Source organism: Syngnathus floridae, chromosome 16, assembly GCF_059516105.1.
Source record: "Syngnathus floridae isolate MCC-2025c chromosome 16, RoL_Sflo_1.0, whole genome shotgun sequence".
NCBI classification, from domain to species: Eukaryota; Metazoa; Chordata; class Actinopteri; order Syngnathiformes; family Syngnathidae; genus Syngnathus; species Syngnathus floridae.
The window spans coordinates 4,030,664-4,046,495 of record NC_142428.1 but is presented as its reverse complement, the minus strand read 5'-3'; the positions used below and the strand labels follow the sequence as shown (position 1 = coordinate 4,046,495).

Genomic DNA, 15,832 nt, shown 5'->3' with positions numbered 1-15,832 from the left:
AGAAACAACAGAAGTCTCAGTTCTTTTAGGCTAGCGTCAGAAAAAAAACATAAAACTTGCCCTAAATGTTCTTAGTTTTTTAAAAACAAAGATGTCATATTTGCAAAAGAAATATTAAAACGTTCAGCGAATCAAATCTGCGCCACAATTTAGACCACCAATTAGCCAGTCTAAGATTGAGTCTATATATTTTTCATTTAATTCACAAATGCAAATAAAGGACATCTGCACAAGTACAGTCACTAAATGAACACAGTAATTCCAAATTATGACACTATAACAGTAACGTACCAAAAATTCAGACATGATGTTACGGTAAGTCAGTGAAAAAATAAAATGGTTCGCTGGAAAAATAGAATTCGAAGGAACATATTTTGGCTGACATCACTTCAGCTCTAATTTCATTCAAAAGAGCGAGTCACACAAAGACTGGGCGGGGAAGGGGAAGCTCGTCCGACAGCGCCGACTGGCATCTGCACACTTCACATCTGGACGGAGTTTACTCAAGAGGGAAATGGCTCTTCAAACTACAAGGTAAATGCTTTCACATTTCACATATTTATATCATAATGTTAAATTTATTACTCCTGACCGGACTCTGAGCAGAATTTTACAAATGTTAAGCATTTTGTACAGTGCATTTAATCCCGAAAACTAGAATAAAAACTTTTTACCACATATTTTTTTTAACATGACTGCATATAGCCATATAAAATTCCATTTATGTTAATCTAGATATTCTGTGCATAGATAGCGAATACTATTGTCCAGTGCATGATGTCATTAAACATGTTTTCAGGGAAATGAGTCAAAGAAAATTTTGAATATAAATATTTAGCACAGTCTCTTCTCTGTTAATACGGTCAAAGTGTTCTCATTATTCCGCTGACGTCGGCTTATGTAATCAACCAAAACAGACGAGCAGCACGACATCTCATAATGTACCGTGTCCAATTTAAATCCCCCTCTGGGGAATTACAGTCGTGCAGACCCGAGCCAGTTGCTCATTATTGCAGCTAATTCCAATCTACTGTATATGGCGAGGACATAAATTTGCACGCTAATGCAATTAGACTTCTCATACAAAAACGCACCACTGTAATAGTCTAATTGACATCCTGTAGCTCCTTTTTGAAGAGGTTAACTTTTGAGTTTAATCATTTGGTTAGCCAGCAGGCTAAGGATTTATTGTTGAGATTTACAAAGAGATCGAGATTGGATATTTAGTTGATATTTTAGGACTTTTGCTTCCCCCTCGTAGAATGCCAGAGGTGAACACCACCACGCATGCAAATTGGAGCCAAAATACCAGCATGGAAAAGAGCTGCATCGATCCCGACGTTTGGTACGCGCTGACCAGCAGCCAGCCCGTCTACATGGCGGTCATCACCGTGTTGGGAGTGGTGCTCAACGCCTTTGTGCTGCTGGTCTTCTGCCTACAAAAGAAGTCGTGCACAGTGGCGGAAATCTACCTGAGCAACCTGGCGGCCGCCGACCTCATCTTAGTGTCCTGTCTTCCCTTTTGGGCCGTCAACATTGCAAACGATTTCAACTGGCCTTTTGGAGTGGCCATGTGTAAAATAGTCAACGCGGGCATCAAGATGAATGCTTACAGCAGTATCTACTTTCTGGTTCTGGTCAGCATGGATCGCTACCTGGCGCTAGTTCACCCCATGTCACACGGGCGAATGCGTCGACCAAAATACGCCAAAGTGGGCTGTCTGCTAGTTTGGGCCTTCAGCTTGTTGCTCGGCGCTCCGACGTTGGTTTTCAGGCAGGTCAAGTATTTTGAGGAGTACAACGTGCACGCCTGCGTCTTGGATTTCCCCAGCCGCGCGGTGATGCTGCTTTGCGACGTGATGCTAATTTGCTTTAGCTTCGTCATCCCCATCACGATCATCTCGTTCTGCACCGTCAAGATCATCCATGCGTTACGGAAACCCTCCGTAGATAGGTTCAACAACGAGAAGAGCGAGAGGAAGGCCACCACGCTGGTGCTGGTCGTCCTGGTCGCCTTCCTCGTCTGCTGGATACCGTTTCACATCGTCACCCTGCTGGATGTGCTAATGAAAGCCGGCGTGATGCAAGGGTGCCACCTGGAAGCCGCCATCGATATTTGCAGCCAGTTTTTCGACTACCTGGCCTTCTTCAACAGTATCGTCAATCCCATCTTGTATGTTATCGTTGGGAAAAACTTCCGGAAAAAAGCTCAGGAAGTGTGCAAGCAATGGTCCGTCAGTAGCTTCACGACCACGTCCACGCGTTCGCACACTTCTGCGACGTTGAGGACGTTTGCGTAAAGATCTGAACTCTCCCAGATGTTCAAAGTGAAAGCTTATGCATGTACAAATTGTGTTTTGATCGTAAAATCTGTCTGTTGATGAAGTACAATCCAAAAGTGTTTTCTTGAAGTGCATTTAAACGTTTGAACAGGCAAATGAGTCATGGTCCATATTTTCCAGTGGTGACACGCCATGGTGCTGCCTGCCTTTTTCTTACAATCAAGCAACCCACTCAGTTGACTCAGAGGTCTGTAGGAGGCTGCACAGACACTCCCCAAAATAAAGGCATGGAATACCAAAAAGGCAGTCAGCCATAAACCACATACCAGGGTAGTGGACTACCACGAGATTAGTTAACCTCAAAGGAGAATTTTTTTTTTGTTGCATGTGTTTTTGCCAATCTTTTACAATGACGCTGCCATGCATTGTTTTAGTACTATAAAAAAAGCATTATTGATTGAATGAGAGCAAATCATTTGTTAATATGATCATCATACTAAGTGCCTGCTTGTATTTATTATTATGCGATGGAAATGAAGTATAAATTAAAAGCTGCATTTGCACAATCCAAAGGTGATTATGGCTTACATTTATTTCAATTTTGAATGGATTCATTCTGTCTAACTGCATTTTCCAAGAAATGGTAATTACAGTAAAAATATCAACAAATGGGGAGGATATCAAATTCCCTTGTTGCAGAAATAAAATCTGTTTTGGCATAAAAAAGTTGTACAGAGTTTCAAAACTGCATGATTACACACTAAATCAAACAAATATAACCACCCAGAAAAAAAAAATGGGTGGGTTGCCTCAGGAAGGGTGTCTGCTGTAAAAAGTGTGCCAACCACAACATGCCAGTAACTTGCTGTGACAAGCAGTGTTGCCACAGTTACAACTTTTTCAAGGTTGTTTATGGATAGTTTTTTTTTTTAAATTAAGAACAAAATAAAGACGACCTTTCTTGACGTAACATACGTATATATTTTAAAGCTAACCCTTGACACAAACAGCTACTCTCTTTCGTAAATAAAAATGTAGGTGCAATATGGATCTTAACCGCTAGGTGTCACTACAATACACATAACTACCTGAATGACACGTTATTGCACCTTTCCATTGAATCTATTTAACAGGGACTCCATCAATTCAGGGGTGTGTCGTCATCATGCTTTTCAGTGACTGCACTTCTCAATTAAGTTTGAGATGACAAAATATGACTTCCTGTTTGTGTCATGTTAATTTTGCCAACAGTTTGACAAATTGAGCACATTTGTTGCACTGTGAACATTTTTCCATTTAGGGCCGTGTAGTAATTCACAAGTTGGGGACTGTTCATAAACAAGCTGCCGTATCGGGGCAGTGCAAGAATGCGGCTCTATATACAAAAAGGTTTCCTCGCTCCACTGCTCCTTCCACTCGCCACGTCAATGCGTATGAGCAACTTGATAAGCATGGTAAGAACTCTTAATATTTCTTTGAATAGTTTTAATGACCAGCAGTGTAGGAAGTATTTATGGAAATAATGTGACTGAGAAGAGGAAACATCTGTTAATTGAGTCAGCATGTTTAGTCATAGTGCATGACCAAATCACATGATATATATTTTAAGAGCGCAAAAAAAAAAGCAAATCATGCTGTGACAGCACTTGCTTCAAATCGGATAGAAGTGATTTATTTTTAGGATGTGTTTTGAATTGTATTAGAGTGTTTTAGGATGAAATCTAGGCAATTAGAAGGGCTCAGTCCCCATCATTAAAATGTGTTTTGTCGCTGTGAAGACGATGGAGCCCACCACACTGCAGCCAGAGGCAACTTCATGGTCTGAGAACAGCACCCTTCTAAACTCTCTCACATCCACGGAACTCCTCACCGTCCGCACTATCGTCCCCCCTTACATCATCGTCGTATCCGCGCTGGGCCTCCCTTTGAACTTCTTCATCCTCTGCGTGTTCCTTTTCCACAAGGATCGTCTGACGGTGGCTGAGATCTACCTGGGTAACCTGGCACTGGCTGACTTTGCCCTCCTGTGCGGTCTCCCCTTTTGGGCCGCCAACATCCTCAATAGTTTCAACTGGCCGTACGGCGACGCCTTATGCAAGATGGTCAACTTGGTTATGACGGTGAACCTCTACACCAGTGTCTACACGCTGGTCATGATCAGCGTGGACCGCTACCTGGCCATCGTGAGGACCATGAAAGCGAGGTGGCTCCGACGGACGCGGTACGCCAAGATCATTTGCGTGTTCCTCTGGATTTTGGGGCTAACGCTCAGCACACCAAGCATTCTCCACAGAAAGACGGTAGACTTTGAAGAATTCCAGATGACAGCCTGCATGTTGGACTACAGCCACGGTAGCTCGTGGAAGTTAGCCAACCAGGTTCTGTTGAATGCCGTCGGCTTTGTTGTCCCCGCTCTGGTGATTGTCTCCTGCAGCGTGGCTATCGTCAAGACTTTGCGACAGAGAAAGGAGAACGTAGGTCTCAAGGATGTTAATGACACCAAAGCCTCGTTTCTCTTGTACGCCGTCACTCTGCTATTCATACTTTGCTGGGGGCCCTATCAAGTTTTCACCTTCCTTGACACGCTCTGTGACATCCACATGCTGGATGTCACAACGTGGTCCCACACTCTGGATATCGGGGGACAAGTCTCGGCCTACCTCGGAGTCCTCAACAGCGCTCTCAACCCTGTTCTCTACGTCCTCTCCGGGCAGTACTTCAGGAAGAAAGTTAAGGCCATCTATAGAAGGGCTCTGAACAATCGCAGGGGATCGGACATAAGCACCTATCAGCGCTCTGTCGTGTCCACTTACATTCAAAGACCAGAGCAGATTAAGCCTGTGGTGATTTAAGATGATAATCATCAAACCAAAATCATCAAAATATTATTAGTATGACAACCACAATAGTCAAAATATAAACAAATATTTTGTAGTGGACCTTATTTACAGGATAACTAAACATTGCACTACGGTACATGAAGTGCAATGTAGCACTTTGGCCACAAGGCGTCACTGTTGATTCCGGCAGAACTCACAACGCAGAAAAACAAAAGATTACCCTGAACATCTATCTTGACCCTTGAAGTGGGTGACATGCAAATCTACTTTTTAGAAGTGTGATGGGTTCCAGGACATTTCAAGTGGTATAGGACACGTGATATTTAGAAACATTCGGCCAGCATAGAGCCCAAAGAGTTAATGCTGGGGGTTTTGTTTTATACCTGGATGTAAACAAGCATGATTTATTCCCTCGACACTACACGCATGACACTTGCTAATGAGAAAAAGGCCTGATGAGGTGCATGTGCAATGCCATGTGAGTGCTTCTCCTCCCTCCATCCCTTTTTCCATCTATCCATCCATCCCTTCGTTTCACATAATGCCTTTCATCTCAATAACGGCAAAAAAAAAACCTGCATCAGCACAACCCGCTGGACCTTCAGCCTTAATTTTCCATTCTTTTCCACTGTCCTCTACACGTTGATCATGTGGAGGTTAGGATCAATTGATTTGTGTGTTACGGATAATGAAGCGTTTTTTGCACAGGTGTTGGCCATAATTATGGAATTTTTTTTTTTTTTTATGTCAAACCTTGCAGCTAAAAAAAAAGGGAAAACAGATGAGAAATACCGCAAACAAGAGGCATGCAATGAAAATATTACATAATACAAACTAATAATAGCATCAGATAGTTTCATGGAAAGTATCAGCTGTGTTGTGTTTACCTTGTTTGATTCTTTTTTTAACTTCATGTTTTTCCATCATTAAATTTGGCACAAAAAAACTTTTGTGACTCACGTTTTGAACAAATATATTAGTAAAATAAATTATATTTATTTGTATTTTTTTACTAGTTTCATTTTTTACAGGATGGGGGGGTTCATTAAATGCTAATAAATATCATTCTGATAAAATTTCATGCTGAGCTTCGACATAGAATTAAATTGATAGGGCAGCTCAGTTTGAAATGATATGAAGCAAGCTGAGGTCCTGCAGGCAATCGTCTCACACATTTTTCTCCTCAGCATGTTCACACCTCTTCCTCCTCATCCTGTTTCTACATCCTTCTACTGCTGGTGCTCCTAGATGAGGGCAAATTTCATCAAATGTGTTTTTCTCTGTGGTTTTGATACATTTCTCAAAACAGAATTGCAATTGTCAAAAGTAGTTGTTCAAATCTCACATCATACTGTTAGTTGTACAGGTAATAAATAAATAAATAAATCGAGGGTTTTTTTTCCATTTGTGCGATGTGTACGATAGATTAGAGTGTTTTCTGTGAAAATTTATTTTCTCTCTTAATCCAAACGAATAGCAGGTCAATAAGTAAGTGCAGCCAAAACATGATGGATTCACAAGAAAAACGTGGGCAAGAGCTGGAGCGAGATGTCTCCAAATGGAAAGAGGGGTCACGTCCACCTTGGAAGAACACGATTTATAGCCATCTCACTCCCCTTGATTCATTTGTTTTGAGGTGTTGCCAGCTGGCTCACACACATTTGGACGCACGTGACTGCGGGCATGCACGAACTTCAGGCTAGTCCGCATCACGCTAATTACATCATGGTTCGTTTTTCCTTTAGGGGAATAAAAGGTGCATCAAACTTGAAATTTTTAAATAAATAATAAAAATAGAAAACTAATTCTGTCCTTAATGAAGGGCTGGAGATATGAAATAAGTTTCAAAGTGTAAATGTTGAGGACTTTAGTCACTAAAGTCTCAACATTTACACTTTGAACAAAATAAAATTATAAAAGCTGACGTTTGAGATGTAAATATAAGGAGAAGACGACGGTATTGAAATTTCTTTTGCCATATTTATTATCTGCAAAAAAAAAAGGCACTGGATACAATTAATGTGAAATTTTCATTAAACGTTCACAAGAATCTTCACAGGTCATGGTCATCCAGAGGTTATAACCATAGCTGTGTAGAAATGCCCTTTAGAATGCCAATAATCAATTTTACGAGTTCTGCAGTGTTAACTGTAATTTTTTTTAACCACGTAAATACATTTGAAATGGTCCACTTTTGGAATGGGCTTGAAAATTGTGATCCTTGAGAAACCATTTCGTCACAGAATTATTTTAATTGACTGGTGAAGCCTAACTTTTAACAATCAGTTAAATTAACTGATTATTATAGTCGTCCCAGGTTGGATATTACAGATATCGATATTACAGTGTTGAAGATGAAATGAATAATTTATAACAAGTGCTCCAATGGTTTCAAACAGGCAAAAACATGCTTAGTGTACAAAACTGTGGTGTTACAAAAAGTAAGTGGCCATCCATCTTGATTTCTTTCCCGCTGAATTACGAGAGAAGTAGTACATTGCATTTCAAAAATACACAATTCCATGCGCAATCGATAAGACTGATTAGCATGACGCGGTTTATAGTCACTTAGCGTGTGTTCATTGATCCTCGGCCTCTCCCGCCGACCACCATGTCTTCAGCAGCGGTCCGAAAATAGACAAGGCGTTACATGACGACAAAGCTGGGATCGATAGCACACCCTGAAGATGGATGATGATGTAGATTCACATGTCCAAGTTTGTTTTCTTAACATCGTATTGGGCAGAAGCAAGCTAGCCAGCTAGCAACACCGCAATGAGAGCCAAAGTAAAAATATTTGCGATGAGGTATTGAGACTACAAAGTCTCCTTGGTTTTGCTTTGTTGTTGTTGTTGTTTTTTTTTGGCAACAGGTTTTGCTGCCCGTGATTTTATGGCACCATGACAGAAATTCCCGGGAGCAGCTCCAAGCTAATTGAGGAAACGGAAAAGGCACATTTCTTCGATGCCTGTGGACTTCTGCAAAAAATGGAGGCGTACAAAAGGCTTGCCAGCGGGATAATAAACTCAAGGGTTATTTTTATACCAGACAAAACCTGTCCAGGTTTTGGACCTGCTAGGTTTGCCAAGCAAATAGTAAATTGGTCTGGTATGCTAATGTTCACCTCGGAGCTCTCCTTGAAGTCCAGAAATAATCCCAAGGCGGTACGATTTTTCTAGACGCTACCTTGGGGGCAAGCTTTGGCAAGTCAATAATATTCTCCAGGAAAGAGGTAATCAATCGGGTTTTGGATGGTTTCGGTATGCCGCTTGTTCAACTTGAAGGGGTCCTTGAGAAATCCAGATATATTTCTGATTCTGATGAGTTTCTCAATAGAACTCTATCCTTCCATTAGACGAGTGTCTCCAGAGAACACCTAATCGTCCTGTTGTTGAGACAGTTCCGGTATGCACCCGTTCAACTTGGAGCGTTCCATGGAGTACTGTGACAGGTTTGTCAAACTGGTGTTCCTCTCTTTCCTCTCCCGGTTTTCCTCGTCCGGCTCGCAATCGCCTTCCGCTCCCTCACCCCGCTCTTCGTCAACCATGGCGTTCCCGTTTCCAACGCTGATACTGGCCCGTCGATCGTCCCCGGGTATATTCCTCCGGATTTCTCGGCTCTTGCTACGCCTGGCCAACTTGGTGAGGGAACCAAAGCGCAGGTTGAAAAGGTTCTCCTCGGACGAGGATGCCGTCTGCGGATCGCCGCCGCAGTGCTCGTAGGGCTCGCAGGCGCCTTTCAGCCGCAAGTTGTTCAGCTTGGTGTCGATGCTCTCTTGGGACGAGGTCTTATAGCGGCCGGCGTCCAGGCTAGCGAAAACAGCCCTCTTCTCGGGCGAAAGCATGTCTAAAGAGTGTGCCCGCTGCTCCAGACCGAGCTGGCGGCGCTCCATGCTACGGATGGTGGCGGCCCGCTGGAGCTTGTCGTGGATCTCCACGCTCAAGCGCCGCCGCGTCTCTCGGAACTCGGCTCGGACGTTCGCCTTCCATTCGGCTGCGTGAGCAGCAACCTGAGAAAGATTTAGAAGTTCTTGGTGGTACTTGTAATTGGGTCCTGAACCCTGCCAGACCTTAACACCCACCTCGTCTTTGGTCTTCTTGGACAGCACTCGAAGCCAGTCTCCGATCATGCTGAGGACGGCCGCAAAGTAGGCCAAACCCACCAGGATCCAGAACCACACCAAAGGCTTATACCATTTCATGTAGTCAATCCTGCGGTTTCCTCCTGGAAACAAAACAATCCATCAGGATGGAATCGATGATTGCGCCCACACGTCAGATTGAATACAAACCCGCCACGTAGTCGCCGATCCCCACTGTGGTGAGAGTGATGACAACAAAGTAGATGGCGTCCAGTGTGGTCCAACCCTCGATGTGTTTAAAGATGACAGCGGGAACGGTGACAAAGACGATACAACCAGCAAAGATAAAAAGGATGGTGGACGTCACTCGGATCTTCGTCTGGCTGATCTGTTTGTGCTTTTGCTGTGTCGGAGAGCAATTTCAAAGAATCGTGTCAAAGCAACGATGGCTTCACTCAAGCCAGACCGCGCCATGATTTGTCAATACTCACCCTGAAGATCTTCTCCACCCTCAAAATACTTTTCACAAAGATAGTGCCCAGCTGATCTCCGATCCCGGCCAACAGGAAGCCAAAAAGAGGAATACCAAATATGGCGTAGAGGATGCAGAAAATCTTGCCGCCCACCGTGCTGGGAGCGATGTTGCCGTAACCTGGAGAAAAATGACATGCTGCCTTTTTGGTGGAGAATCAAACCCGACCTTGCTGACATGTTAACGAAACACAATTTGACCTTAATAAGGACATCAAAAGGGGCTGAAAAAGAAATGGTGAGTGGGGGGGAGAGGACATTAAGACTAATATGATGGCCTTATGCAACATAATCAATAAAAGCTCTTATGTAACGTTCCTGGAGGGATGGGTCAGACCACAGAAAGTTATGATAATTAAGTTGTCCTCAAGGGAAAAGACATTTGTCTTTATCAAAGGGACACTGACGAGCTCAGCATGACTTTGGCCGCATTGATAATTTGGATTTCATTTATCTATCTGGTTCTCAAGAGTAAAAAAGATTTTTCAGAGTTCAAATGTTTGTTTTTTTTAGGTACCGATGGTGGTGATGACGGTTCCAGCAAAGAAGAACGCGCTGCCCAGGTCCCAGTAACTGGAGTTGTAGGAGGTGTCGCCGATGGGACTCACTCCGGCGCTCACAGCGTCGATGGAATGCTGCAAACACACACAAAATGTTGATTTTTATTTTCTGTGCTTGTTTGTGCCAACTACTTTCTTTGTGCATCCGTAGCATTGCTCTGTGGAAAAAAACAATTTGCAGCTTTGCATTCACCGTGACATTATTCACGCCTGTGCTTCATTACGGTGCCATAAAAGCTCTCCATCTGCTCTCGTTCCCTCTCTCTCAATGTTTTGTGTGAATTCTTTGTTTTCCTGTCGCCATGGCAACGTGCACTTTGCCTCTTGCTTCAAATTACAAAGACAACGTATTTATATTAACAATATATTATATGAATAAAAAAATAAACAAAAAAAATCATATATATATATTATATTTATATTTAGATGATCAATTTGACATAATACACACAACTTAATTGGAAAAAATGAAATATTTTTGAGAAGGGGAAATAAAAATAAACTTGTTAAAATGCATTTTTGTTCTGGTTCATCCAAACGAACACGTTGAATGTAGTGCGTCCTCATTTAGGGCCGCCCCCGCACATTCTGTGCAAGTTTTTGGAGAGCGACTGCCTTATGAAAAATGCATCTACTCTCGTGACATACATTTCAAAGCAAAATAACGGACCTCTTCAAGCGCACATACTGCTATTTATAGTCGACTGCACGTTTTCACTTTACCTCGAAACCAATTTTAATTTTCGTATCTATATTTAGCCGAAACAAAAATCTAATTAAGCTCAATAACCTATTTCCAGGGTTGTGGGATGGCCGTGCAATATGTGTGAATATTTTATGAGCTGTTCTATTTATAGCCTTCTTCTGTTTGCCCGCCAACATGGTGCTGTATTGAAAATGTGGAAAATCTTCCTCAGTGCACGTGCACTTTGCAGGCACGAGGACTCCTGAATGACCCTTTTGTTTTCAAGTCTTCTGCATTGCAGCAAAACATTGTGGTTTGTGGGAAGACATTTCATTTTGAAGGCCAACATGTTGTATATACACTGTAAACATATCAATACTGCTCATTGAGACGTCTCAATTCCTTTCAGCTCATCAGTACAGCGCTAATACTCGGCTGTATCGAATATGATTCTTTGACTGTACTGACGTAATGGTGCTGCAGGTGCTCAGAATTGTGACTCATCATTAAATGCAGCCCATAAATAAGCACACGGTGTCAACGTCACATTGTGCCACAACGTGCGTCAGCCCCGAGTCCTTGGCAGGGGGAATTATAAGGATGAGTATCGTGGGGGGGCACTGAAAGAGCAAAATGTGGCGAGGCAAGCATGCAGTGTCTGTCATTGATTTTTTTTTTTTTTTTGTAGCCATCCGTTTTCCTGAGGCTCCTGTCTTCCCACGCAAAAAACGATGAATGAGTCGCCAGCGCACCGCACCGTTGGAAGAACACAAGAATATAATGCAACCTTCAATGGAGCAGCAGCATTATTTATTTTATTTATTTGGTTTCAGATCTTTCTGTATGCTACAGAGGTGTACTGAGGCAATTGTTAAAAAAAAAATGCTTCAAGCTGTCCATTGCAGCTTTAATTATAGTTATAGCCAAAGTCTAATCATTCCTTCAGCACTTGAAACCCATTAGTTAGCAAATAGGCTGTTAGCGCTCACTTCCTGCTGGCATTTAGCCCGTTAGCGTTCCCTTCCTACTGGTGTTATATGTTGCCGCGCGTGTCTCGAATCGGCTCATTTGCCCAGCTGCTGCTTCTGGCACGGCAGGAGGTCTCCCACTCCTGCCTTGTGCAATGAATAATTGATTCCCTCCGGACTCCTCCTTTGCCTAACACACCACGCGAAAGGTTTTCATTTCCATCCCCCTGCCTTACATGAGATGCTATCATTGATTTCTACAACAAACATCTGCTACAGCATCTCTTTGTGAGACCCTGAGGTTAGTAAGGAAGAGGAATAGATGCTTGTGTGGGTGGGTGGACATGGAGTATAAAAATATAAATGGAAAGTACAGACCAAAATTCACCAGTGCTGAAGATGTTAACATCATGCTGGGTTGTTCTGGTGGAAAGTGGGCCACATGCTTGGTCCCCTCTGGGTCGGGGTTATTGCAAGTTTAAGAAGATGTCAAGGGGGTGTGATTATTTTATTATTAGTCTGACAAGTGGTGAAGAGACAAAGAGAGAAAGAGAGAGAGAGAATCTGGGCCCAGAAGTGAAAGCCGGCTAAGAACTTTAAATGCCAGTTGTTCACATCACGCAATACTTCATTCTGTTATCTAATCTTTTCTCCCCACAGACAACTATAATGTTGTGTTATGTAACACGTGTTTACCATCAATTGTCAACACGTCACTGAGCATTATGGCTCGTCTCAAAATGCCTCAAGTTATGATTGAGCTTCCAGCTTGAACTGTTCTACTCACCTTGATGAGAGCCTCCAGCTCGTCGGGTGTGACGCACGAGTGTCTTGCCAGGAAGGAAGCCTTCTCCAGGGTGATGCTGGTCTTCTGGTCGCTTTCAAACGGCTGCTCCAGCGCCCTAAAGGTCAGCCCTCCACACACCAGGTACAGGACCACCATGACGAAGACAGCCAGCACGGTCTTCCACTTCATGACAGACTGCAGAGCCGCCAGAGAGCCGTCGCAACCAGTGTCCATGCTGGCCACCATGCTAGCCGAGCGTGATGAGATGGACAGGCGAGGCAGGGTGCAGTGGCTGTTGGTTTTGGGTTCGCAGCCCATCGGGTTCTGCATGGTGGCCACGCTAGCCTGGACCAGGCTGGACTTCACCAGACCCGGCTGGGGCTTCTTGGGAGGGACCAAGTTGGACTGGACCGCCACTGGAAAACATCGAGAGGACAGTTTGTAGTAGATGTGTGGAGATAACTTCATTCCAGCCTGCAGGCTGCGATACCAAAAGGAACCTTTAAATTGTCTCATCATCTGAGGAATGAGTTTTAGGCGCTGCGCATTAAAGCTATTAGTCAAGCGGAAGGGAGCCTCAGAAGCCTGTCGGCGGCCATTGCCTATATTGGAGAAGAAAACCCCTTCACCATTTATGGGACTACATTAGATGAAAAAAAATGTCTGACGTACATTACGTATGTAAATATGTAAATCATAACTAGAAAGGATTTTATTGAAATTTATCACATCGGGGTCAATTTTTGTTTTGTTTTTGAAGGGTGATGTTTGATGTGACACGTGCAAACACACATCTATGCTGGCGCACGAGCACAATCGTGGGATGAGTCAAGGACATCCAGGAAGCGTCCCATGCACACCCACAGCACTTATGAATCTTGTTACTTTATCCTGGTCGGACTACTGAATCAATTACGACTAAGTGATTTTACTTTCTGTTCTCCTCAATAACACTCCATATTGACAGCCGCAGTCTATATTTAGAACACAAAATAAACGACAACTTTAAGAACTAAGCAGCAGAAAGACACTCAGTGAATTAGTCGTCAGGGATGCATGCGATGAGGTCATTATGACGGGAAGCTACTCTTACAAAGACATAAATTGTATTCTGTTAAAGTGAAAATGAATTAGAATGTGCATGTTATGGAAATTAATGTACCTTTAAGTATGGTGATAGTTTGAGGAAGAACTCAAACTCACTTATGGGAACATTTGGTTTAGAGGTTGCTCTGCATTCCAGACTGGATCGCGTTCGCCCTTCCACTGAACTGTATTGTAATATAAATTGTATTAACGTTGCTTGTGACGCACGCATCCGTCTAAAATCCAAGGCACTAACTCTGCCGCCTATTGATTGTGACTAATTGAATAAGGCTTGAGTGCAAAACCATATTTGCGTCTGATATTCCCTCTTCATGGGGAGCAAGCTGAGCCTCACAACAATATGAAGCTGCTGTCAGTATTGGCTTAGGTAAATTGTTGTTTTTTTGCACAAATGTGGTGATTATTTTCTTGGACTTACAATTGAATTAATTTTTGACACTTACAGTGGTTCAACAGCTCTAAACAAGTAAAATAAGTGGAAATAAGTAAGAGGCCTTATTTTGATTTGGAGTTTTTTCCCTAAGTCATTACTTCCGGTTACAAAATAAAACAAAATTAAGCATAATCGTTTTCACGTCACTTATTAGTAAACACAACACTCAAAATTTTAAAAGAGTTTAAGGTGCAAAACAGCATTTGACTCGTCTATTTGACTCGTCAATCTTCCGATTGTACATGCTTTTGTTTTGAAATGACTTTGGTATTTTTGCCAACTTGCTATTTTACTACAATTTAGCACCTGTGCATTATTTAATGCAATTTTAAAATAAAAGTATTTATATACTGTGCATTGTGTAGTTCTATACAAAATAAGTGCAATTTAGAGTATATATTTGAAGAGTAAATGACAGACGTATACAAAAAACAAATAAAAGGACACTACACGTATCTATACTCACGTCTGTTGTACGTGATTTCATTCCAGTGATTTGTTTAAATTTAAAATCATACAAAAGAATGTACTGACCTTGTTCGGGGTCCCAGTTAACTTGTTTCCTCGGGTTTTCTAATGGGAATTTCATCTTTAAAATAATAATTCTAACAAATAAATAAATTAAAAACGTCGGTGAAATAAGGTAACCGTTTCAGAAAAGCAAAGCAAACGCATATACATGATTAAAAATAAAATTTCTCCACATCTTCAGACTTCAGCATGTCTTCTTTTAAGGATGTGTCTGCTAATAACATGCGAGCAAATAACCGCATTGTCTGCTGTTCGAGTGTCCCCTCCTTTTTTCTGCATTTCGTCTGGATCAAGTGAGATACTTTTGTTTTCAAGCGAGGGAAAACCGCAAGTCACCCCGTACAAACACAAATGCACGCACACAAGGGACTGGCAAGCCCGGTGGGTGCCCACCCAACTTTATGCACTCGCCTCGAATAGAACAACGAGGGCGTAGGCAAAAAAAAAGGATGCTCTGCTTCCTTTATCGCATTCCCAATGGTTCTCAAGCATGCATGAATCTACTCTCCAGCGTCAAAAATCTATTTGCAATACTTACTCTTGTGTTTTTTTCCAGGTAGGCGAAAAAAAAAATAGATATATATTTTTTATTCCTTCATCGTAGCAGGCAGCCGGTGAATGTGTGTGAGCACATGGTGCAAAGCGGCGAGTCACGCCCAACCATTGGTGGATCTCCACGGTGACATCATTCATATGTATGAGGAGCACATGCATTATTCATGAACCTTCAGACCTTTAAGAAAAAAATATACAGGCCACAACATATGAAATAATTAATTATTAGGGTAATTTGTAGAAAAAAATCTTAATTTAAAGATGTATTTACTTGTATAGGTTAGCCACCCTGATATACAGTTAAACCAGTTGAGATGGGGGATCAATTTTCAATCAATGCAAGAATAGCAATTCATATTATCTTATGATTATATCTACAAGGGAGACAATGCATGCTTATAATTAATTTCGAATTGTTTTAAATTTTGGAAACGTTCAAGAATTTGCGTCAGACATCACCCGTTTTGAAGTT

General features: G+C 42.2%; 3 protein-coding genes across 4 annotated transcripts; 2 read left to right on the top strand and 1 right to left on the bottom strand.

Moving 5' to 3' along the window:
* Positions 1-416: 416 nt before the first annotated feature.
* bdkrb2 (bradykinin receptor B2) lies at positions 417-2,859 on the top strand. Its single transcript, XM_088400560.1, has 2 exons — positions 417-534; positions 1,262-2,859. The coding sequence occupies exons 1-2, from the start codon at positions 515-517 to the stop codon at positions 2,298-2,300; spliced, it is 1,059 nt and encodes a 352-aa protein (XP_088256686.1). The 5' UTR covers positions 417-514; the 3' UTR covers positions 2,301-2,859.
* Positions 2,860-3,567: 708 nt separating this feature from the next.
* On the top strand, positions 3,568-5,851 carry bdkrb1 (bradykinin receptor B1). The gene is made up of 2 exons (XM_088400941.1): positions 3,568-3,736; positions 4,061-5,851. The coding sequence occupies exons 1-2, from the start codon at positions 3,650-3,652 to the stop codon at positions 5,132-5,134; spliced, it is 1,161 nt and encodes a 386-aa protein (XP_088257067.1). The 5' UTR covers positions 3,568-3,649; the 3' UTR covers positions 5,135-5,851.
* A 1,231-nt stretch (positions 5,852-7,082) lies between these two features.
* Positions 7,083-15,516, bottom strand: kcnk10b (potassium channel, subfamily K, member 10b). Of its 2 annotated transcripts, none has more exons than XM_088401446.1 (7): positions 15,344-15,516; positions 12,735-13,150; positions 10,252-10,369; positions 9,695-9,855; positions 9,414-9,606; positions 9,204-9,346; positions 7,083-9,131 (listed from the first exon to the last, which is right to left on the bottom strand). In XM_088401446.1, coding segments are annotated over exons 1-7 (1,665 nt in total). In that variant the 5' UTR covers positions 15,345-15,516; the 3' UTR covers positions 7,083-8,498. The 2 variants fall into 2 exon arrangements, with proteins under 2 accessions (XP_088257572.1, XP_088257571.1); XM_088401445.1 differs by lacking the exon at positions 15,344-15,516 and adding an exon at positions 14,809-15,259.
* Positions 15,517-15,832: the final 316 nt, after the last annotated feature.

Coding starts and splice junctions, on each gene's coding strand:
- bdkrb2 (XM_088400560.1), top strand. CDS start 515: ATGGCTCTTCAAACTACAAG. Junction 535..1,261: donor ATGGCTCTTCAAACTACAAG/GTAAATGCTTTC, acceptor TCCCCCTCGTAG/AATGCCAGAGGTGAACACCA.
- bdkrb1 (XM_088400941.1), top strand. CDS start 3,650: ATGCGGCTCTATATACAAAAAGGTTTCCTCGCTCCACTGCTCCTTCCA. Junction 3,737..4,060: donor TGAGCAACTTGATAAGCATG/GTAAGAACTCTT, acceptor GTCGCTGTGAAG/ACGATGGAGCCCACCACACT.
- kcnk10b (XM_088401445.1), bottom strand. CDS start 14,863: ATGAAATTCCCATTAGAAAACCCGAGGAAACAAGTTAACTGGGACCCC. Junction 13,151..14,808: donor TAACTGGGACCCCGAACAAG/GTCAGTACATTC, acceptor GATGTTTTCCAG/TGGCGGTCCAGTCCAACTTG. Junction 9,347..9,413: donor GATCGGCGACTACGTGGCGG/GTTTGTATTCAA, acceptor TTTTGTTTCCAG/GAGGAAACCGCAGGATTGAC.